We start from the raw sequence: 24,313 nt of genomic DNA on the forward strand, positions 1-24,313 counted from the left end.
TGAAGGAGGCAATTTCCACCCTACATTGTAAAGCGATTGAGTCTGAGAAAAGCGCTATATAAATGTAATGAATTATTATTATTATAGAATTTTTCAACCTCAAAATGGGGTCACCTGCCAAAAAAGGTAACCCCTGCTTTAATTGTGTTTAATAAAGATATCTGTAGTCGAGGGATTCTGCTACTTTTAACCCTTTGAGGTATGAGTTTTTCCGAAAACGTTTCTCTCAGAATTCCTCTCTGGAATTGTAGAACTCCGACAGGTCGCCATCATCATTAATTCTAATCTCACCGCTTTGATCGTACATCTTCAAGGTGAAGCGTTCTCTTTGGACGCTCAAGAGAAACAGAGCTCATCTTCAGATGTTTGGATTATTAACAACAGTAAATACTTTTAAACAGAAACAGGAAGGCCAATCTCACCACCAATTCTAATGAGGTGCTGTCGTTGCTAAGATGCAAGGCACATGGTGACAGAATATTTGCACTTCTTTGGCAGAGATATACCCGAGGGCACGTGTCTCTGTCACTACCTCGTCCGCTCTTCCTGTCCTCCTCGGTATCCGTGTCTCTATACGTGTACCTTCTTACAAGTGGCACGGTGGTGTAGTGGTTAACACTGTCGCCTCACAGCAAGAAGGTCCAGGGTTCAATTCCCGCTTGGGGACCAGGTTTGCATGATGCCAGGTACTCAGGTGGGGTATCTCCCAGGCCTTTCTGTGTGGAGTTTGCATGTTCTCCCCGTGCTCTCAAGGGTTTCCCCCCCGATAAGATAAACCCAATGGAAAAACATGCACAACAGATCGCTAACGCTGTCGCGTCCTTGACGAAGACGGACAGGAGCACTTGGATTGGTCCCCGGGGCGTGGCTCACGTTGACGCCCTATCTGCTCCCGGCTGCCCATGGGGGGAAGGACAACGGGATGGGAAAAGTGCAGAGAGACATTTCATCGGCGACTCAGTGCATGTGTGTGTGTGTTCCTGTGGGTCGCCCATCTCGCGTGTGTGTGTTAAAACTGCATGGCAAATAAAGACTTCTAGTCTTCTAGTCTAACAATTCTTTGAAAGTATTGCCTGTACTGCCAGGTTTTCAGAACAGCTGTTAGCCAAGTGAGCGCCTGACTTTGGTTCATGGATGGTCTGATTGTCCGCCTTTCTCAGCCTCTAACAGAAAGGATTTCTCTGGAAAGATATATCACCTCTCTCTCTCTTTCTCTCTCTCTCTCTCTCTCTCTCTCTCTCTCTCTCTCTCTCTCTCTCTCTCTCTCTCTCTCTCTCTCTCTCTATCTCTCTCTCTCTCTCTCTCTCTCTCTCTCTCTCTCGATCCTCCCATGCCAACTGAGTTCTGAGCAGGTGTTCTGTATATCTGGAGCAGGGGGACGCGTACAGACATTCTGGGAGGCAGGTGCCCAATAAAAACATCTTTAGCATAACTTACATCTTTTTTTATTTGTTAAAAGTAATAGATCAACCAGCAGGAGGCGCACTTACAAGCCTCGTGACACCGACACTTCATAAACACTTATCGTGTCTTATCGTGTATCACGGAGGATGCAGGCTGTAACAAAAATACAGTATGCAATATCAATATCATCAGCTTACAGTGTGTCAAGTTCCTCTCCATTTAACTCCCAATCACTAGGGCACACACAGACACACATAGCAAATAGGGGGGGAAACCAATAGCAAAAACACAACCTGAGTGAGTCTTATTGCAAAGCTTACAGAAGGGAAAACATAGTTTGACTCAGCCAGTCAACTTTGCACATGGACAGGAGAAAAATAATTCTGTAGGTTTTGCAGAACTCATTAGCCTTTCTTTAGCCTTTCCATGTTGAAAAAGCATAACCCATGTAAGCAGACTCAGTCTTTTCAGAAACAGTCACATCCATCTGCCTCCAGTCCAAGGCCCAAAATGAATTCTCTCTTCAGCATACTCTGCCAAAATGACACAAAATGCACAAAGCCAGAGAGGCTTAAAAACTCAACATGAGACTTGATGGCTCCACAGCTAGCTAAGCAAGCTAGCTAATCGGTTCCAGCTATGCAGCGCCTAGGAGGTATTCTTTAAGAACGGTCTCACTAGGTAAGCAGTCAGTGGACCAAACCACTGTGGCATATGAGGGGGGCGGGGTTGGTGGTGTTGGTTGGGGGGGGGGGGGGGGGGGGGGGGAGATCAATCTTTTGAACATAAAACGCTTTTGCATCTATAATTGGCACATATTTGATACAATTTCAAGTAGGGATGTTCGATATTGCCTTTTTTACCGAAATCAGATATACCGATATTGTCCAACTCTTAATTCGATATCAACCGATACCGATATATGCGGGGTCCCCCCCCCCATTATGCATACTTTTCACTATAAATAAAATAAGAATTTGGTTCTTACTCACTTGCCTGGGTAAATAAAGGTTAAATAAATATATAAAAAAAAAAAAAAAAATTCGATATTACATTTTAATGCCAATATCGGCCGAATATCGGTAGGCCGATAATATCGGACATCCCTAATTTCAATAGAAATTTTAAACGCAATATATTAACACCAGCCAAAGAAGGGCACTCCCAGCCTCCTGAGTGAAAAAGGGGCAGGTGCTCCTTCAGGGCCCTATGTTCCTGATCCCCAGAGCGGCATCTTGAACACCCCCCCCCCCCCCCTGGCCCCCCCCCCCCCCAGTCGAAAAGCGATCCCTGCCAATCACTCCCCAGCAGCGAGGCTGTCAGAGACTGCCAGTCTCCTGCCTCCCTGCCACACAGATATAGAGCAGCTGAAGCAACAACACTCTACACACAGGCACACCACCGCTAACACGCTATTAACACGCTGCAGCTGTCGCACAGCTCACACCGGTCGCCGCTACATTGTCACACCAGCTCACGGGCCACACACACACACCACTGTCGTCATGGCGGAGGGTACCCCAGCAGAACCCCCCGCCAAGTACGGGGGCCGGAGGGAGAGCTGGAAGGACACGGACGACGTCATGTGCCAGCCCTTCACCATCCAGAACTCGCTGAGGCACGACTTCTTCGCGAGCTACCTGCACCTGATGGAACAGACCCCCGTGGGTAAGGGTTCAGGGTGCCTCTATGTAACCCAGAGACCCCCTGCATGTCCTGTAGGCCTGTCTCCGACTAAGGATTTGTATAGTCGACTTTGATTGGTGTGTACCCGTACTGTACCGAACGGCTGTGTAGTGTACCGAACGAATACAACGGTATGTTAACCACTAACGACCGCCCACACTGTTTTTTTCACAATCTAATATAATTTTGTAATTTTTTTTACAAGTGGATTATTCATTTCAATATAGAATATTCGTTGACAGCCCTACAAGTACAATTAGTTGCTGCACACTACATCACCGCTGAGTGGAACATGGAAAGCCAACTTTCCCCCACTGTACCGAAAACCCGTACCGAACCTTGACTTCAAAACCGAGGTACGTACCGTACCGTGGTTTTTGTGTACCGTTACACCCCCAATATATATATATATTTATTTTTATTTTTGGGGGGATCATTCCATTTGGGCTGTGGGGGTGTCTGAAGGAGTCGACTGAAGGCTTCTTGTGCTCTGTGAAAGCATGCAATTGGTCCACTGATGGATACATCTTGATATGTCTAGTCTAGTGTGTTCATTAGACGGGTGAAATCCTCTTTCAGTGCCTCTGTGCCCGTTTTCTTAGGCAGTTAGCCTCACTGCTATGTGCGCCATTAGCGTTAGCCACGCTTCTAGGCCTCTTTGCTTTTGGAAAGAATGATATAAAAAATTATAATAATAGAATAAAAAAAAAATTGCATTCGACAACGGCTCCTTTCGATCGATTAGTGGACTATTCGACTAGTGGAGGTCAGCCCTAGTGTCCCATGGGTTAGTTCAGGGCTCCCACCCTCACAGGGGAGCCGGGAGCAGAGACTGTATGCTGTCCTGTACGATTCAGCGTACAGTGACTGATTGGTACATCCATGACTGACTGTATCCATGTCCCCAACCACCGCACTTTCACAGTCTTACTGTTGTCTCACTGTTATGTCCTGTCTTGCACTTTACTTAAAATTATTTATTTACTGTTGTATTGTTCTTAATTGTGAAAAAAGTATGCACTATAATGCCAAAACACGTTCCATTTTGTACCTGTATGAAATGGCGAATAAAGTAATCTGAATCTGAATCTGAATGATTATTGGTTTTTGCGTGTTGTAATTTTAACCTTGTCGAAATGTCTGCCGTTTTGGTTTCACCTGCTGTTATTAATACTTCTGCTGCGGTATTTACATTATATCCACCTGTCAGCCTAAATAGCAGCATAGTGAGTTCCTACCAGCTGCAGAGTTTCTGCATCCCCCTCTCAGAGGTCACAGGTCAGAGTGTAAATAAGTGAGATTTGATTTCAGGTATTGTACTGCATTATGCAGCCTGCTGCTGCTGGACTGAATTTCCCTTTCTTTCACTTTGATAATGGAGTTCACGTTTTCTGTTTTGTTTTAACAAAACAAAGCAGTATTCATGGCATTGCTGCTTAATTACTGCACAGTACACACAGTGGTGGACAGGAGGGGACCGAGCACATACAGTAACACACAGCAAACATTGTGAGTCAGATTCAAATACACAGGGTTGTGAGTATGTGGCGCCATATGTGTTGTCTCTGACTAAGATTAGATTAGATTAGATTGTACTTTATTATCATTATATTTGCATACAACGAGATTTGGGACTCAAACTTAAGGTGCAGTATTAAGTAATAGAACAGATAGATAGAACAAGAGAACATAAGATACTATACAAGAAACATAAAATACTATACAAGAAACATAAAACATTATACAGAAACATAAAATACTATACAATAAAACAATGTTACAATACAATATACAAAATAACAACAATATACAAGATAACAATATACAAAATAACAATCACAGTGTCAGATGGTAGTGGGTGGGTATTGCACTGTGTACAGTATATTGCACTTGAGGGGTAAGATGTTGCACAGTGTGGGAGGAGGGGGGAAGGGTGAGATGCACCTGATTCAACGTCGACCGTGTACATTATAGGCATCATTGGTTGATAGTACTGTGCCTGTATGCAGACGATGACATCTTTGTCATTCTTGTTTTACTAGATAGCACACAGTAGAGAGTGAAAGGTGGGAGGTTGAAGGGAGAGATATGTGGATTGATCCATATAATGTTCTGCCTTTAGCATAACAGAGCCACCAGGAGGCCTTATTGCAAGTTGATAACATTTGGTAAAATCAGACCAATCACTCAGCCTGTTTCAAAATAAAACATTCTTTACACCCTATAGCCACCCAGCTCCTTATTGAGGCAGCGATATATACAGGGCAGCTCTGATGGAGCTACATCACTGAAGGAGTTTGCTTTAATCATTAGGAACATCTCATTGCCAGGAAATGTGATTAGATTTCAGACCATGTCGCCTGTTTCTGCCATTGCAATTTTTTTTCATTTTGGCTTGAAGAAGAGCTACTTACGGTACTGACTACTCACTTAACACCAGGGGTTGTTTATTTAAAAACAGCCAATCAAATCCCCATCAATGGAAAATGAACCCGTCCATACCCATGCTGATTGGTCCTTGTGCAAGACTAGAAAGCGGGGATATTTAATTAAACACGCCTGCTATCAGAAGAATAGATAGTCAGAAAAAAAGTTAACTTCTTAAAGTAGAAACTTTTTGACTTTCACTCAAGTGTGTTTTTAGCCAGATACTTTACTTGAGTACGATTTTGAGACGGTACCCATACTTTCACTTAAGTATAATCTCTGGGTACTTTTTAGTCAAGTCAAGTCAAGAGTTTTAATTGTCACGGCATACAAGTATACAATGAAATGCGGGTGGTCTTTACACCCCTGCTTAACACCAGGTCCCTTCATGGCCTGGTATGTGAAGCATGGAAGCAGTAACTCATGTCAGAGCATCCCTCACGTCACCGTCGCCGTGCGAGATCCGTGTCCCCGAACAAGATTCATGCTGCGCAGCTGTGTGGTCGGATGTCAGTTGGTCGCGCGGTCGGATTATTTACAAACGACGTGAACTTTTATTGGGATTTGTAAAATATATATTTTATGTCTTGGTAAATGTTGTTATGATTTAGAACAACAGTGCTGAGTTCAGCCCCCCCCCCCTTCTACTGACTCATCCTCGTCCTATAATTGAACCTTGAACCCCGCCCACTTTTCTCGATCCTCCAATCACAAGCTGTGCTCTGCAGCTATAGAACTAGTCCAAAACAACTGAGTATAGTATACCAAGCGGGGTGATCTGATGAATTTGATGGACAGGCAATGGACAATGAGTGTGGCTTTCCAATGATACCCCACCTGGGGATGTACAAATCTGGGATCTAGCTGAAAAGTCACGAGGGAAAACAGGAAGAGAAAAAAAATGCAGAATTAATTGAAGTCTATGAGGAAAAAGAAACCAGTTTACTAAAAAGTATGCAGTCCTCAAAAGCGAAAACTAAAATGGCCAATTTTGGGGGTGCCTGTTAAGTGGTTTTAAATACAAATTCTTATTTACAATGACGGCCTGGCGAGAGGACAAAAGGACCTCTCTATTCTCGGCCCTCACTCCACAATAGTGGACAAAAGGACCTCTCTATTCTCGGCCCTCACTCCACAATGGTGGACAAAAGGATCTCTCTGGATTTTTATTTATTTTTTTATTAAATCGAAAATTAATTAAATAGAAAAACAAGAAATGAATAAACCAAAAAGAACAATCCAGACAAGGCTATTGGACACAGACGATACAGACAACAACATCCAAAGGCTACAATGCATCCAGAATAGCGCTGATAGGGTCCTGATGGGAGTGCGGAAATACCACCATATCACACCCATTCTCAAGTCCCTTCACTGGCTCCCTGTCTCACTCAGGTTGAGTACAAAGTCTCCCTACTCACTCACCAGTGCCTCCACGGAAAACGCCCCCCCCTCTACCTCAAAGAACTCATCACCCCTCACTCCTCCTCACAACATCTCCGCTCCGGCCAGGCAAACCTCCTCCAGCGCCCAAGGACCAAATTCTGCACCATGGGAGATCGGGCTTTCTGCTCATCCGCTCCCAGTCTGTGGAACGCTCTCCCTGACCACCTGAGAGCACCACAGACTGTGGATGCTTTTAAAAAGGGCCTCAAAACTCATCTTTTTAATAGAGCCTTTTGTTGATTTTTATCTAGTTTTAGCTCCACACATTTTATGTTTTACCAGTTTTACTCCTTATCAGTTTTAGTCTTGCTTATTTTATATTCTTTTTTTACTCCCTTGCTAGCTGTTATGTTCTTTTACAATGTAGCGCTTTGAGATTTGCTCCACAATTATAAAGCGCCCTACAAATCAAATATATTATTATTATTATTATTATTATTATTATTATTATTATTATTATTATTATTATTATTATTATTATTATTATTATTATTATTATTATTATTATTATTATTATTATTATTATTATTATTATTATTATTATTATTATTATTATTATTATTATTATTATTATTATTATTATTATTATTATTATTATTATTATTATTATTATTATTATTATTATTATTATTATTATTATTATTATTATTATTATTATTATTATTATTATTATTATTATTATTATTATTATTATTATTATTATTATTATTATTATTATTATTATTATTATTATTATTATTATTATTATTATTATTATTATATTGGCAGAGATAATACCTGAAGACATGTCCTGTCAAATACCTCCTCCGTCCGGCGTCCGCCATTCCTGTCCTCCTTGGTCGTAATCTGTGTTTCTATACTTATCCCCCCTCTGAAAGTCTTGATGTGGGGTCACATGACTGTGGCTGCATGTACCGACTTGCTAACTTAAATCCAAAACCAGTCTCTGTGCCAGGCCTGACGCCTTGAGACGTTTAAACAGCCCCCAGCACTTTAACTGGACAGTTCTCTGCATGTCTGGTTCACCTGTGTCTGGCTTTAACACGTTGGATTAGATTAGATTAGATTCAAATGTATTATCATTATACAGCACTGGGAATAACTGGGTATAATATATATAAAGTAGTACAACTGAGTATAGTACTATATATCTACTATCTATGGTTCTATCAGATGTAGAGTTGTAATATTAATATGTACATTGATACAGGCATAACAACAATATGGTAGTAGTATGTATGACTACTTGTCACCCTAAAATAGAATCCACATTCTGTTCATTCTTTAATACTGCAATGCTCACTTGTCATTTGTAAATATGAACAAGTCTTTCCTGGAGCTGAATACCAAAAGAGACAGTGACTTAGTCACTTGATTGTAAGGAGACAAGAGTACACACCCCACCCCTCTGGATATCTGCTTTGTCTTGATGTTATTATCCTCTAATACTTTTCGGACTATAAGCCGCGGCTTTTTTCCCCATTTTTCGACCCTGCGGCTTATATAACGGTGCGGCTTATATGTGGACCAAACCCCAAAATATTGCTTTTTTTACTGCATTGAAGTGTTATTTATCTGTTCCCTTATTTGCTAAACTTAATACAACTTGTAAATGAGTTAATTCTTGTTATTTGTCCGACAGTATTGTGACAATCCCCTCTGTGCACGAACCCTTACATATGGTAATTAAACATTAAAACACCTGCGGCTTATAGTCCAGTGCGGCTTATATATGTACACATCATTCAATTTAGCTGCTGCGGCTTATAGTCAGGTGCGGCTTATAGTGCGAAAAGTACGGTAATCATCAACCTTCATTTATACTCGAAAAGACAATAATTATTGAGGTCACCCTCATTTTTTATTTATTTTTTGATCTTTTTCCCCCTCCTTTTTCCTCCGATTTTCTCCCATCCCAATGTTAGTCGTTATGCCAATTCCCAATCCCCTTCCTGATCGCTGCGCACTTACCCCCCACAGTCGGTCTGGGAGAGTGGAGGCTATCACGTGCTTCCTCCGACACACGTCCAGCCAATCAACCGCTTCTTTTCACCTGGCAGCGCGGATTCTCACTGAGAGGGCGTAGCGTGTGGAAGGATCACACTATCCCACTTAGATCCTTTCCGCGCTTAGCAGGCGCCCCGACCGAACTGTAGGAGTCGCTGTTTACAACGACCCGGACCCACCCCGCCAGCTTCTCCCACCCTCTAATACTGCCAATTGTATTAGTGTGAACGGCCAGCCAAGCTGGTGACAACCCCGGAGCTGTGAGCTGGATTCGAACAGGCGAATCCAGCCGCTCCGGGGTTGGTGACGGTCACCCTCATTTTCAATGTCGTCGAGACTTTACAGACATTTCAATGCACACATTTCTACAATATAACAATACATATGAATAACTATCTATATAGTATAAAATTAACATAGCATAAATCAGCACACAGATTGACAGAATAAAAAAAACAATGCATAAATTGCAGACATAAGAATAGGTATAAAAGTAGTGCAATGTAAACGTGCAAACTTAATAATGGCATAAAATAAGTATAAAAGTACAATGTTGCTCGAATGGCATGTCATTAGATCATATCACTATATGCGCTAACCATAATACCCCCATTCTCCATCATGTGGGGGCGTCATATCTGGTTACGTCTCTAGCCCCGCAGACTTCTTCCGGTCCCATCACAATACATTGAGTTTAGCAACTTTTCTCCCCTCAATTAAACAACTTTATCGTTACTTTTCTTAAAGGTTTTTGGGCTGTATTTCATGTAAAAAAGTTCTTGGAAACGCAATGTATTTCCCCATTGCCCATTTATAAATCTTCTCATTTAAATCAAATAAAGCATGAACATTTGCATGGTGTACCTTTCTGTGTGTATTCATCCACAATCTATAGCTCAACATGAAAATATTCGCAATTAATCGTAAAAAAAGATCTTCGAATTTTATTTCAACCAAAAATGCTTAAACAATAATGTTACTAGTGATAGAAGGGAACTCATTTTGTGCAAAAATTTAAAGCTTGCCAATGTTCATGAGGCAGAATTGTTACAATAGCCGATAATCCATTTTCCCAATGATAAATCCCTATACGGGTGGACCTCGCGGGCGGACCAAAGCGACGTCAGACTACACCTCCCTATGTATTGTGATTGGACCAAAAGAAGCCTGCAGGGCTAGAGACGTAGCCGGATATGACGCCCCCACATTGTGCAAGTGGAGAATAGCACAGCTGACAAGGAGGGTCGGACAAACGCTTCCTTATTTATAGATTCCTAGTCCTCTCATTTTCAAGTCCTCTCCTGTGAGGTTGTCGCACAGATCAGTCTCCATTCCTTCTCCCACCGCTGAGAAGGGCCATCATAAAAAGTAATCCCTCATAATTATTAGGGGTGGGAATCACCAGAGGCCTCACGATACGATATTATCACGATACTTAAGTCACGATACGATAGTATTGCGATTCAAAATATATTGCAATATGCTGAGTATTGCGATATATTGCGATTTATTACCTTTTTTCAACTGCAAAGTAAAACTGTCAACATGTTTTATCTAATAAAATAAAGTTTTCAGTCTGTTCATCTCACTTCAATCATTTTTATTGCAGAACATGGTATTTTCTCAAGCAGACAGATGTCAACACTGTAATCTGTGTTGCATGTACCTCACAAACTGAACTGTTTGTATTACACTCATATTCCAACTTAACTGAATGTGTGTGTGTGTGTGTGTGTGTGTGTGTGTGTGTGTGTGTGTGTGTGTGTGTGTGTGTGTGTGTGTGTGTGTGTGTGTGTGTGTGTGGACTACTGTACTATTACAGGTATTGAAATGAACAATGCAACTTCCTTATTAAATTTTTTTTTTTTTTTTTTTTATAAATAAATAATAAAATATCCATACTTGGCGTCCTTGTATCGATACAGTATCGCCACGCAAAGTATCGCGATACTACTACGTATCGATATTTTCCCCCACCACTAGTAATTATTGATAACATGTTAATTATTTTAATCAGGAGGTCCATTGAATTCTTCCAACTCACTAACTGGCTACTTCTAGTTACTTATTTTTTTTATTACATTCAAATGTATTGTTATCTGAATCAAGTAGGCCTACAGTACAACGAAAAGAGGTTTGGCATCCAACCAGAGTGCACATGTAACAGTGAAGTACATCCACCATCCCTATAAGGTGACCTATTCAGAAGTAGACCTTAGCGCTGAGACAGGAGTAACATGATCGTTAATTGTTTGACTCATCTGGTGTCTCTGATTGAAGCTGTAACACGAGGATCTGGTGAAGACCACAGAGCAGAGGAGGTCAGAAGTCATCTAAGATTAACTAGGTGGAATGCTTCAACCTGACCCTAGAGCAAGAGAGACAGTTGGCTCTAGTTGGCTCTACAGGGAGGAAATTACCTACATTACTAATGGCATATAGTCTGACTCTAGATGGAAACATAGGTCCACCTGCATGGTCTGTTTTTTTTTTTCCGCCACCTGTTTTTTCTTAATCCTTGAAGTGTCTATTTTAAGATTTTAACAGGTGAAATAATGTCCCATGGGGTTTATTTTTTAACCCTTTATTACACCTATCCTGAACGAAAACCTGAAAAAGAAGAAAAATAAACATATAGAGACAATATTGACCCAAGAAATTCAGTAAAATTGTTATTTTTAAGATTCAAACACATCTTGATTCTATTTCAGGACAAGAAAATGCATTTTTTTTTGAAAATGTTTAGATCACATCTCTATTTTCCCACTTTACTCAAATGTAGTCCATCAGATGAAATCAATTTGAGGTTAATATTGGAAATACAATGTTAATAAAGATTGTATCATGCTGTTATGCCCTAAATATTGTAGATTTTGTGTAAACAAGGCCAAAAGTGGAAGACTAATGTGAAAAGACTAATTCGTCCTACATAGACACATTAACACATTTTCCTATACAATTTGAAATCCAGTGAAATATGTTTTGTTAAGGTTCAAACAAAGTACTATTACAGTACATCTTCTCTGTTGGCACAACATTAAAACCTAAACTACTAATCATCATCATCATCATCATCATCAATCTCCATCCTCATCACACTCGTACTCTCCATCCTCCTCATCCACTTCATGTTTTGCATAATCTGCCTCCTTATTAAGAGCTTCTTGCTCTTCTGACTCTGCTTTTTGGGCCAGTACCTCAACAAGAGAAGGAGGGAGGATGGGTCCAATCGTCCAGACAGGCTCTAACACCCCCTCATCCATCATCTTCTCCCAGCCCATATCCTGATCATAGGGTTTCGGCATCTCAAATATTGGCTGGTCTGCTCCAGGGGCGTATCTAGACCCCGCATTTCAGTAGGGCACAGAAGGGCACCAAAAACTATGAAGCGGGAGCGTGTAGTGCTACCGCGAGAAAAATTTGGCCGGTTTTGGCCGGTTTGTGGGCGAAAATGGGTGGATTTTGTAACTATTTTTTTTAAACTTTATTTCGGTTTTAGGGTTAGGTTAGGGTTATGTTATTTAATTATTTGGGGGAGCCAGCCCCCCAAACTCCTGAAATGCATAGAAATCTATGAAATAAATAAAACAATCTGACATTTATATTAAAAAGAGCTAGCCCCCCAAACCCCTAAAATACATAGAAATCTATGCATTTTGGAACAGTTACTATATATAGTCAAGAAAGCATTTAGTCATACTTAAAGTTTAAAGTGCTTTACTTGCATTGAACATTGCATTGAACATTGAGGAGACATCATTAGAAAGCACAATGTATGTTTCCATAGTTACGCAGATTACACACAATTGTACATCTCCGCTGAACCAAATTATCACACAGCTATAAACTCCATTTCCGCCTGTCTCTTAGCAATAAACAAATGGATGACGAACAACTTCCTAAAATTAAATGAGGGCAAAACTGAAATCCTACTAGTCGGTCCTATAACAAAAAGAGAAATGTTACAGAGCAATATGGGGCAACTTACTCCTTGGATCAAACCCAAAGTTACAAGTAAATAACCTACACTGGCTTCCAGTAACATTTAGAATTGATTTCAAGGTCCTCCTCCTTATATACAAAGTATAAACATTGCGATCATCTACTATTGAAGGTTCCAAGCCACAGTCTAAAGAAAATCGGGGATGCAGCCTTTGGTAACTATGCACCAAAGTTATGGAACACACTACCTATGGACATTAGGGAAGCTAGATCTCTTAATATTTTCAGAAATAAGCTAAAAACGTACCTCTTCACCATAGCCTTCTAATACACCCCGCTGTTGATTGTACTGTAGCACTATTTTACTCTGGCCATTCTATTGCATAATTTTACTATCTATTCTACTATTCTATTATTGCACTGTATTATTGGTGTGCAAACCAGTCAACTTACAAAAAAGAGCCTGTTGGAGGATTTCAACAAGATAAATGCAACAACATTGCAAAATATTTCACTATAATATTTCAAAGTGAAGTAAAAAATATTATAATAATTATTTGATCATGTTAAATGATCATTTGATCATGTTAAAAAAGGGGAAATAAAAAACATTTGTAAAAAAAAATTTTTTTAATCAGTGGGGCACAGATGATCATCAGTAGGGCACGTGCCCTACTGATAGTGGTCTAAATACGCCGATGGTCTGCTCTTTTGTAGCAGGCAACTCTGAAGTTGACTCGCTGTACATGTGGGATGAGACATACCTTGGGAGGAGGCAGGTGTTCAAGGTCTACTTTGGATCTGGATATGCCCATCAACCTCCAAGAACTCATGCATTACCCCCTCTCGCCTCATGCACTTGGCTCTCCCGATGGCTTTTTTGCCAAGACAAACAATGATGATCCTCCTCTACCAGCATGATTAACCTCTCTCTCTAAAAAAAAAAAAAAAAAGCAAAAACGCGATTTCGGGGGTACTGTCTCGCCTTAAGCCAAACAATGGAGCGCCACTTAGTGACCAAACATGGCACTGCAACTAAATAATAACACAAAAATATAACAGGCACATTTGTGTGACGCCGCGCCGGTTACAGTATACGTGACGGGTAAACACGAGACTTGATGACTCTGATGATGCCTGTTGTTGTTTGTCACTCGACAGTCAAGCTGTTTCCGGTCACGTGCGAATACATCAAAGGGGAGAAGCAGTTCTACTACCGCGCACAGCAGTTCTATGAGGACGTGGAGGCGTCGGAGGAGGGCATGCTGGGAGATTACGTGGAGATCAACACCGGTGACCTGGAAGGCTCCCGGGAGTTCCTCAAGAGGTTTGTGGTGAGTCTACCCTCCTGTGAGATACGTCCTTAACCTGCTGTTGTGTGGCAGTGAAAGGGTTAACCTGCTGTTGTGTGGCAGTGAAAGGGTTAACCTGCTGTTGTGTGGCAGTGAAAGGGTTAACTGACCTTTGACCTTTCACTTCGGGACCAGCGTTTCCCCAAAAGCACGGCCCTTTCCCTCCTGCCCCCCCTTGGCCAGGTTGGTTTTAGAAAATTATGTATGAGATTCTGCCACTAAGGTGCATTTGAGGAAAATGTATTCATCTTCTGTGGTTTGTGGTGAATCTACAGAATGAGAGACACAAACTCCAAGGACCCTTCACCTGAATTTTGGGCCAAGTTTCCCCTCAAAGAGCCTGCCCAGAGATGGCGGTTAAAGGGGAAATCCACCCTAAAACGGAATGTACTTGTGCCATTCCAATATCTTTGATCAGTTAATTAAATTATATATATATATAAACTGTCTCCCTAAGCTGGAAATCATAGCATCAAGACTTGAATTTGTGATTTTGTGAATTTTTGGAATTGGATCCCATTGACAATGAATTAGACACCTTCTTGATGACATCATCACTAGATTCTTGTCTCTCTGGTGTTCAGCTTGAGGGGAGACTTCATATATTCACAAATCACAAGCGAGCATTACAATATAACCTAATAGGCCACCTAATCATCCTTTCCTCATAATTGGCTGATATCAATCCCTGTCTCCTGAGCCGTTCAGCCATTGTGTAGTGTGATGTGTGCCGGGTGCCAGTGTATGGTAGCCATTGAGCCTGTAGCCCAAGGTTGGGTGCTACCAGTGGTGGTGAAGGAGGCCATTTCCACCCTACATTGTAAAAAGCGCTTTGAGTGTCTAGAAAAACAGAAAAGCGCTATATAAATGCAATTAATTATTATTATTATTATTATAATATACAGGATTCTAGGTCTGACCTCGACGAGTCGAATAGTCGACTAATCGATCGAAAGGAGCCGTAGTCGACTGCCAACCTCTTAGTTGAATGCAAACATTTTTTATTGTTTCCAAAAGCAAAGAGGCCTAGAAGCATGGCTAACGCTAATGGTGCACATACCAGCGAGGCTAACTGCCTAAGAAAACAGGCACAGAGGCACTGAAAGAGGATTTCACACACTAGACAAATATCAAGATGTATCCATCAGTGGACCAATTGCATGCTTTTGCAGAGGACAAGAAGCCTTCAGTCGACTCCTTCAGACATTAAGCACCCCCCACAGCCCAAATGGACTGAGCCCCCCCCAAATGTTTTAAGGATTCTATTTTAGGTGAGTATCTATTTTCACTTTTGAGAAAGAATCCTTCCCCCACCTCTTACTGGCCTGGGATGGAAACCTGCCAGAACCTTCTCTCCTGTGTCTCCCCTCCTCTGTCTGCCTCAGGACCGCTAGATTCTATTACAGCAGAGGATGGAATTCATCCGAATAGTCACCTTTAAAGGAACAGGCCACCGTTATGGGACCATGTGCTTACTGTCTTCTCCAGAGTCAGATGAGAAGATAGATAGATACCAATTTCCTCTCAGTAGAAAGCTAGCCTAGCTTAGCACAAATTCATGGCAGTGGATACGGACCGGCTAGCCTAGCTGTTGGCCAAAAACACCTATCGCAGAGTTTTAAGCTATAGGCTAACGGAGAGGACATTGGTATCTGTCTTCTGGTCTGACTCTGGAGAAGACGGTAAGTGCATTTCCCCATAATGTCGGCGTGTTCCTTTACTCACTGGAAACCTCACACTCCTACTGTCTCGATACTAAAGGGGGTGGACAGACCATCTGCATGGGAATAATAAAGTTCCCTTAAAAAAGGATCTAAGCTCAAAGATCATTGTTGGCAGTGGATTCAGAAGATGACCGTTGGGATTTTACTACTAAAAAGCATTTTTAGGAAAACTTGGAGACCCTTGAAGGGAAAATCCACCCTAAGATTGAATTTGCACATGTTATTTCTATCATAGCCTGTTACTCTGCAGATCAGCTTTCACTCTGGGATATGGACACGTCTCTCCTTTGAGCTGAACACCAGAGAGACAAGACTCCGGTGACGACGTCATCCAGAGACACATCCTGCTCCGTGGTGAATTGAAATGATGAATTGAAAATGGGGGACCCTGATGTAAACAAGACGAAAGTCTTTCTCTGCTCTGCATCCCCTTAACCCTTTCACTGCCACACGACAGCCGGTTAGCCCTTTCACTGTGACAATACAGAAGGTTAGCCCTTTACTATCACACAACCGACGGCGATGCTCCATCATTAGCATCATTAGCTCCGCATTTGCGGAGCTAATGATGCTAATGATGGAGCATCGCCGTCGGTTGTGTGATAGTAAAGGGCTAACCTTCTGTCCTGTGGCAGTGAAAGGGTTAACAATTGTGTCTATTGAGCCGTACTGTATTGTACCCATTCTGCAATCTGTTAATCACATTTTCAATCAATCAATCAAAACAGTGGAACTCCCGGGACACCATTGACCCTTTCACTGCCACACTACCAAAGGGTTAACCCTTTCACTGTGACAATACAGAAGGTTAACCCTTTCACTGTGACAATCCAGAAGGTTAACCCTTTCACTACCACACTACAGACGGTTAACCCTTTCACTACCACACTACAGAAGGTTAACCCTTTCACTACCACACTACAGAAGATTAACTAACCCTTTCACTGCCACACGACAAAGGGTTAACCCTTTCACAACCACATGGCAGAAGGTTAACCCTTTCACTACCACACTACAGAAGGTTAACCCTTCACTACCACACTACAGAAGGTTAACCCTTTCACAAGCACACTACATAAGGTTAACCCTTTCACTACCACACTACAGAAGGTTAACCCTTTCACTATCACACTACAGACGGTTATAGTGTGGTAGTGAAAGGTTAACCTTCTGTAGTGTGGTAGTGAAAGGGTTAACATAAACAACAATCACCATGGGTACTGTCACGGTATTGACTTGACTGTCCAAGAGGAATAGCACAATGTCAATTCTGTTTTGTGTCAGATCAAGAGCAATGCACAGTGCAGACATAGAACTTGGCATAAATTAAGCATAACATTTGCATAAAGTAGCAGGTAGAATTTATAATGTCGTCAAACAGCGACCTCTAGGCAAAAGAGCCCCTCTTTTGTTTTTTTCGTCTGCTGTGTGGGTTAGATTTCAGTGGTATGGGGGTGGGGTTGCTACTGGCTCTGCCAAGAGAGGTCTGGAGAAATGTACAGTATAATAAGTTACTGAACTCCAAAACAAAGAAAATAAACAAAGCGCATACCAAGCAGGCTCTTTTGTCCGCTTGACATAACACAGGACAAGGACAGGCATCAGCTCGCGCCACAGTAACTCCTCCGCAGCAAGCAGGACAAGCTCCGCAGCTGACGTTGCGGCTAGACAAGCCATCGTAGACGCCTTGCTAGCGCAAGAGGAGAACCATGAAGCAATCCGGAAACTGGTAGCCGAAGAGGCACAGGTAACGGCCAAACAAGAGGCCGAAAACGCGGAAAGAAAGGTCAAACAAGAGGCCGAAAGCGCGGAAAGACAAGGAGTGCTAGAGGCTAAACGCAGAGAAGGAGCGCTAGTGGTAGCCAGGCTGGAGCTACAGGCAGCTCAAGCCGCCAGCCAACGTGACTACCCAGCTGTACGTTTCGTAGGCGTTACGGTGAAAGAGGAAGGCCAGTCTCCAGCACCACCAATGCAACCCCTGGCGCTACTGCAAGCCGACTCACACCCAAGACCAAGGGCTCCACAGCCAGCTGCAGCACCAGCAGGGCCAGAAGGGGACCAGGCGCCACCGCAGGCAGCCTCACGCCCAAGCCAGCCACCTCAGAGGGCTCCACAGCCAGCGGTATCACAAGGAAGGCACGACGACAGAGCCGAAGACAGCACAGCAGCTCTTGTCAGATTGTTCACAGAATCCATCAGTGCAAGTCGTATGCCTATACCTGTACCCTCAGTGTTCGATAGCGACCCACTAAGCTACCACGACTGGAAGGCGTCCTTTTTGACGCTGGTTGACAGGAAGATCATACCAGCCTCAGAGAAGTTATACCATCTACGCAAGTACGTGGGGGGAGCCGCCAAGAAAGCCATAGAGAGCTACTGCGTGCAAGGCACAGAGGACGCCTATAATGCAGCATGGCAACTCTTAGAGGAGAGATATGGCAATCCATTCCTGCTTGCCAGTGCATTCAGAGAGAAGCTTGATTCTTGGCCCAAGATAAGCGCCAAAGGCAGTGTTGAACTTCAAGAACTCGCCGACTTCTTGCGCAGCTGTGAGGCTGCCATGCCTCAGATCAGAGGTCTTGAAATACTTAATGATTGCAACGAAAACCAGAAAATACTCTCTAAACTTCCAGACTGGGTGACGGCAAGATGGAATAGGAAAGTCATAGACATAGACGAAGAAACTCACACGTTCCCGAGCTTCAGCCAGTTTGTCAAGTTCCTCACACGTGAAGCCAAAATCATTTGCAACCCAGTAACATCGCTTCATGCCCTGAACCCACGGGAAGGTATGCGGGACCAGGGCGCAAGACGCAGGGACCCTGGAGCAAGGGTCTTAGCAACGAGTTCCCATGAGACAGCCGTCGCCACACACTGTGTCCTTTGTGAAACGACCGGCCACAGTCTACAAAGGTGTCGCAAGTTTATGCAGAAGACCATGTTAGAACGAAACAAGTTTGTTCGCGAAAATCAGTTGTGCTTTGGTTGTCTGAAGTCGGGCCATCGCTCCGGGGACTGTAGAGATAGAACCAACAGCGCGATCTGTGATAGAAGACATATGACTTGCTTCCATGATGATCGCACCACGGAAGAAAGGATGACACCAAGGTCGGATGCAAGGAACAGTGCTACAGTACCGAGACAAAGGTACAAATACTCAGCCACAAGAACAGGCAACATCGAATAGAGTCATCCAGAAGGATGGGGACACTCATACATCCACAATAATTCCAGTGTGGGTGTCATCTACAGGTGAGCCACACCATGAAGTTCTGGTGTACGCACTCCTCGATACACAAAGTGACACAACCTTTATCCTCGAAATGACAGCAAAGGCTCTCAACACAGAGGGTGAACCAGTGCAGCTAAACATCGCGACACTGGCTGCAAGAAGCACAGTCGTGCCGTGTCGGAAACTGACCGGTCTACAAGTGAGAGGATTCTATTCAACCAAGCTAATCCCTCTGCCAGTGACGTACTCAAGAGAGTTTATCCCTGCAAACAGAGACCATATTCCCACACCAGAGACAGCGAAGGCATGGCCTCATCTTGAACACATGGCAGATAAGATCGCGGCAGAGGCTAGCCCCAGCTCTCAGGAGGAGCTAAGGTTCCAGTCGAACTTGGAACGCATCAAGCAAAGCACAGAGTCTACAAATTGGAGGTATGTGGTTCCGGAAGAGAAGCCAGCCGACCATGCCTCCAGAGGTCGCACCGCAGAGCAACTGATATCCTCTAACGGGCCCACAGACCCAGACTTGCGTTGTCAGAACGAGCTACCACGTGGAAAAGAAGTCAAGGTGGGAGGGAGCGGTGTGTCTCTGGCTACCGTAAAGAAGGCTCTAGCTATCATCCAGGTCAGGATCAAGGGTACCGGAGCCTCCGGCTCTTTCAAGATCACCAAGGCTGAGGTTAAAGCCAAAAGGCCCGCAAGGAAAGCCGTTCCGAAAGCCACGAAGCCAGCAGCCAAGAACCCTGTCGGGGCCAACGGGCCCACGGAGGCGGCAACAAAGAAGCCGGCTGCTTTCTGGGAAGGACAAATACGCACCATCAGAAGTGTCTGGACGTGGCTTGTCTTGACCATCAGAAGTGTCTTGACGGTCATAGCGGTTGGAACCAGCAGACCTCCGACCACTGATTGTCTCAATGATTCATCTAGTTCAGAGCCTCTGACACGAAACCACATCCTGACCATGAAGGCCACAATCCTCGCTCCACCGCCCGGAAGGTTCGTCAAGGAAGATCTGTACCTCCGCAAAAGATGGCGGCGAGTGCAACTCTTAGCCAACCACTTCTGGACAAGATGGAAGAAGGAGTACCTCACGACACTCCAACAGAGACAGAAGTGGACCAAAATAGACAAAAGTCTATTTTTCGACCCAATCTTCGTTGGGTAATTGCATTAAGTAGCGGGCGGCTGGCTGGGTTACACTCTCACGTAAAAGTAGAACGTCTTTTTAGATCTTAGTGGTGAATCGCAGGCGTGTTCCGAGATGTAGCAGCATTCTCTGAGCAACTGATGGATCCAAGATGATCCAATACCGGACATCCTGGTAATCCAGGAGACAGTGGGCGCTCTCCACTGTACACATTGTTTTTTTGTACACAGGTTTGTGTCTTGCCCTCACATACGTCTGTAGGGGTTGTTGACCAACTCCAGAGGGAGTGTCTCGTGCCTATTTTCTGGAGGGATCTCAATCCCTGCCACCAAAGGTAGCAGTTGATGTGCTACATGTAAAATGGTTTCTCAGTACACATAGTATGGTAGGAGGGCCTTGTCTCTTAGCATCCTGGCATATGGTTGGACTCTGTTGGGGTTGAACACATAGTACTTAGCATCCTGGCATATGGTTGGGATCTGTTGGTTGTGTTGCTGTAATCTGCAAGTAAGGTTTTTACCACCACCACTACTACTACTACTACCACTACTACTACTACTACTACTACTACTACTACTACCACCACCACCACCACCACCACCACCACCACCACCACCACCACCACCACCACCACCACTACTACTACTACTACTACTACTACTACTACTACTACTACTACTACTACTACTACTACTACTACTACTACTACTACTACTACTACTACTACTACTACCACTATCCCCACCACTAACACCAACACCACCACCATCACTATCACCATAAACACCACCACCACCACTATCACCACCAACACCACCACTACCACCACTAACACCAACACCACCAACACCACCGCTATCACCACTATCACCACCACCACTACCACCAACACCACCACTATCACCACTACCACCAACACCAACACCACCACCAACACCAACACCAACACCACGACCACCACCACAATCACCACCACTATCACCACCACTACCAACATGACCAAGACCAACACCACCACTATTACAGTCACCACCAACACCACCACCAACACCACCACCACCACCACCCCGCCTCCACCTGCTTTGGTTCTACTCTGTATTGTATGCAACTACTCAAGTGTTACATTCCATGTGGTGGATTTGTTCACAGTGCTCCCTGTTGTTCAGTTCCAGGATGCTGTTATGCTTTATCTTCTGTGTAAGTTGTTGTGCTTTAACATCTTGCAGCAGGGAGCAGCTCTAAGAGCAGAACCAGACCACTAACTGTACTGCCATTACCAGTTATAGCCATTATAATAACTGGTTCAACTAATGAAGCGGGTGATTCGTGACAGAATGTGCATACTATTTTGGCTGTGGCTAACTCCTGCTTCTCAGTTCAATTCACTTTATATCCATTCAATTCAGGAAGTGGATTTCTTTATAATTGTTGTTATAATAAGGTTGTTATATCCACCTATACCTAATTCATTTTAAGAATGAACAAATATGAATGTACTATTTAGTAGATAATTGTACTAAATAGTAGGGTTTAAGTTTAATTGTAGTCAGCAGTAGCAGAGCTGGGAGGTATAGTGAATATGTATAGGCCTACTGCCATGGGTCCTATTTTTTTGCCTTTCTATCTTTTTCTCCCATCCCAATTTAGTCATTATGCCAATTCCCTTCCTGGTCATTGCGCGCATTGCCCTACTGACAGTCTGGGGGGGGGGGGGGGTGTAGACTACCACATGCTGCCCTACTGTCGGTCTGGGGAGGGTGTAGACTACCGCATGCTGCCCTACTGTCAGTCTGGGGAGGGTGTAGACTACCACATGCTGCCCTACTGTCGGTCTGGGGAGGGTGTAGACTACCGCATGCTGCCCTACTGTCAGTCTGGGGAGGGTGTAGACTACCACATGCTGCCCTACTGTCGGTCTGGGGAGGGTGTAGACTACCACATGCTGCCCTACTGTCAGTCTGGGGAGGGTGTAGACTACCGCATGCTGCCCTACTGTCAGTCTGGGGAGGGTGTAGACTACCGCATGCTGCCCTACTGTCAGTCTGGGGAGGGTGTAGACTACCACATGCTGCCCTACTGTCGGTCTAGGGAGGGTGTAGACTACCGCATGCTGCCCTACTGTCGGTCTAGGGAGGGTGTAGACTACCACATGCTGCCCTACTGTCGGTCTGGGGAGCGTGTAGACTACCACATGCTGCCCTACTGTCTGGGGAGGGTGTAGACTACCACATGCTGCCCTACTGTCTGGGGAGGGTGTAGACTACCACATGCTGCCCTACTGTCTGGGGAGGGTGTAGACTACCACATGCTGCCCTACTGTCGGTCTGGGGAGGGTGTAGACTACCGCATGCTGCCCTACTGTCAGTCTGGGGAGGGTGTAGACTACCACATGCTGCCCTACTGTCGGTCTAGGGAGGGTGTAGACTACCACATGCTGCCCTACTGTCTGGGGAGGGTGTAGACTACCACATGCTGCCCTACTGTCTGGGGAGGGTGTAGACTACCACATGCTGCCCTACTGTCAGTCTGGGGAGGGTGTAGACTACCACATGCTGCCTTACTGTCGGTCTGGGGAGGATGTAGACAATCACATGCCTCCTCCGATACATGTGGAGTCGCCAGCCGCTTCTTTTCACCCGACAGCGAGGAGTTTTGAAAGGGACTCGGGCCACAACCCTGGTGTGCTTGGTATCCGTCTCCACTTAAACTTTAAACGCCATTTAGGCAGCTATCAAATGTAGAAAAATCAAATATAGAACGAATATGTTTGAAATGTATTTTGGAGTCGAGAGTTGTTATTAAAAGATTTCCATCTCTCATTGAGAAAGAGAGAGATTTGTGGCCTCAATACACCGTCTATAGTACCGGTGACGGACTGGGAGCCAATTCCATAAACATACTGGTTCCTGGTCGGCTGAGACCATCCCTGCTAATCCCTCCGTGCCCTGGGTGCATGTTGGACTCGCACAGTGGCTGACTCTTCCAAATTGAACAACATGGATGATGACAGGGAGGGAAAAATTGCTGCTTTCAATCATGTAGTATCTACATATTATAGTTAATTAAAAGTCGGATGCCTTTCATCATTTGCGGTAGAATCTCCTTCCTCCCTCGAATGTACCCTGACGGACCATCACATGATTTACACATTATAAAGACAAGTAAAGAGGCATTACACACAGTTCATAGTCTTTGTGTATGCGTGTCTTTGCGCGCGCGCGTGTGTGTGTGTGTGTGTGTGCATTCATGAGTTCTTTCTGCATGTTGCATTTTAACCACCTACCTACCTACCTACCTACCTACCTACCTACCTACCTACCTACCTACCTACCTACCTACCTACCTACCTACCTACCTACCTACCTACCTACCTACCTACCTACCTACCTACCTACCTACCTACCTACCTACCTACCTACCTACCTACCTACCTACCTACCTACCTACCTGCAGTGTGTCTGTGAGGGTCACATGGTGTTTACTGCAGTGTGTCTGTGAGGGCCATGTAGGGTTGGGCACCGAGTCCTAACTTCCGGTTCCGGAACTGTTAAGAAGATTCCGGAACCGAATTCTTTTTAATTTTTTTTAAATTAATTTGTCACATGACTTTGTTTTATTTAGTTTCATATCTCAACACCCACCTGGGCTGCAGCTCTTTGTTTTTTAGACTGCTGACAACTTGCAATGTTATTTCAGCAGGTTTCAGTTTATTAAGTATTAAGTTAAGAGTTTCATGTACATATGTGCCGTTTTACAGTTACAGTTATTGATGTTTGAAGTTACGTAATTGAATACCCTAGTTACAGTACAGCAACCAAATTAAACTGTATCAAGTCAACTGACAATGTGAATAGTATGAAAAAAATAAAGGATTTTTCAAATAAATGTTTTTTCCTGCGAAATAAGCTGTGACCTGTTTTGACCTGCACCTCAAATAATCGGAATC

The 24,313-nt window shown here is 43.7% G+C and overlaps 1 protein-coding gene across 1 annotated transcript in view; it reads left to right on the forward strand.

Moving 5' to 3' along the window:
* ntmt2 (N-terminal Xaa-Pro-Lys N-methyltransferase) overlaps positions 1–24,313 on the forward strand; it is a gene marked incomplete at both ends in the record, with an annotated part of 62,580 nt that overhangs the window by 17,563 nt on the left and 20,704 nt on the right. Inside the window, one exon of the mRNA XM_084308346.1 lies at positions 14,074–14,246. Coding sequence (XP_084164472.1) covers positions 14,074–14,246 — 173 coding nt within the window. The remainder of the gene's footprint in view (positions 1–14,073; positions 14,247–24,313) is intronic.

Source organism: Notolepis coatsorum (assembly GCF_963971535.1).
Source record: "Notolepis coatsorum genome assembly, chromosome: 2".
Lineage (NCBI taxonomy): Eukaryota > Metazoa > Chordata > Actinopteri > Aulopiformes > Paralepididae > Notolepis > Notolepis coatsorum.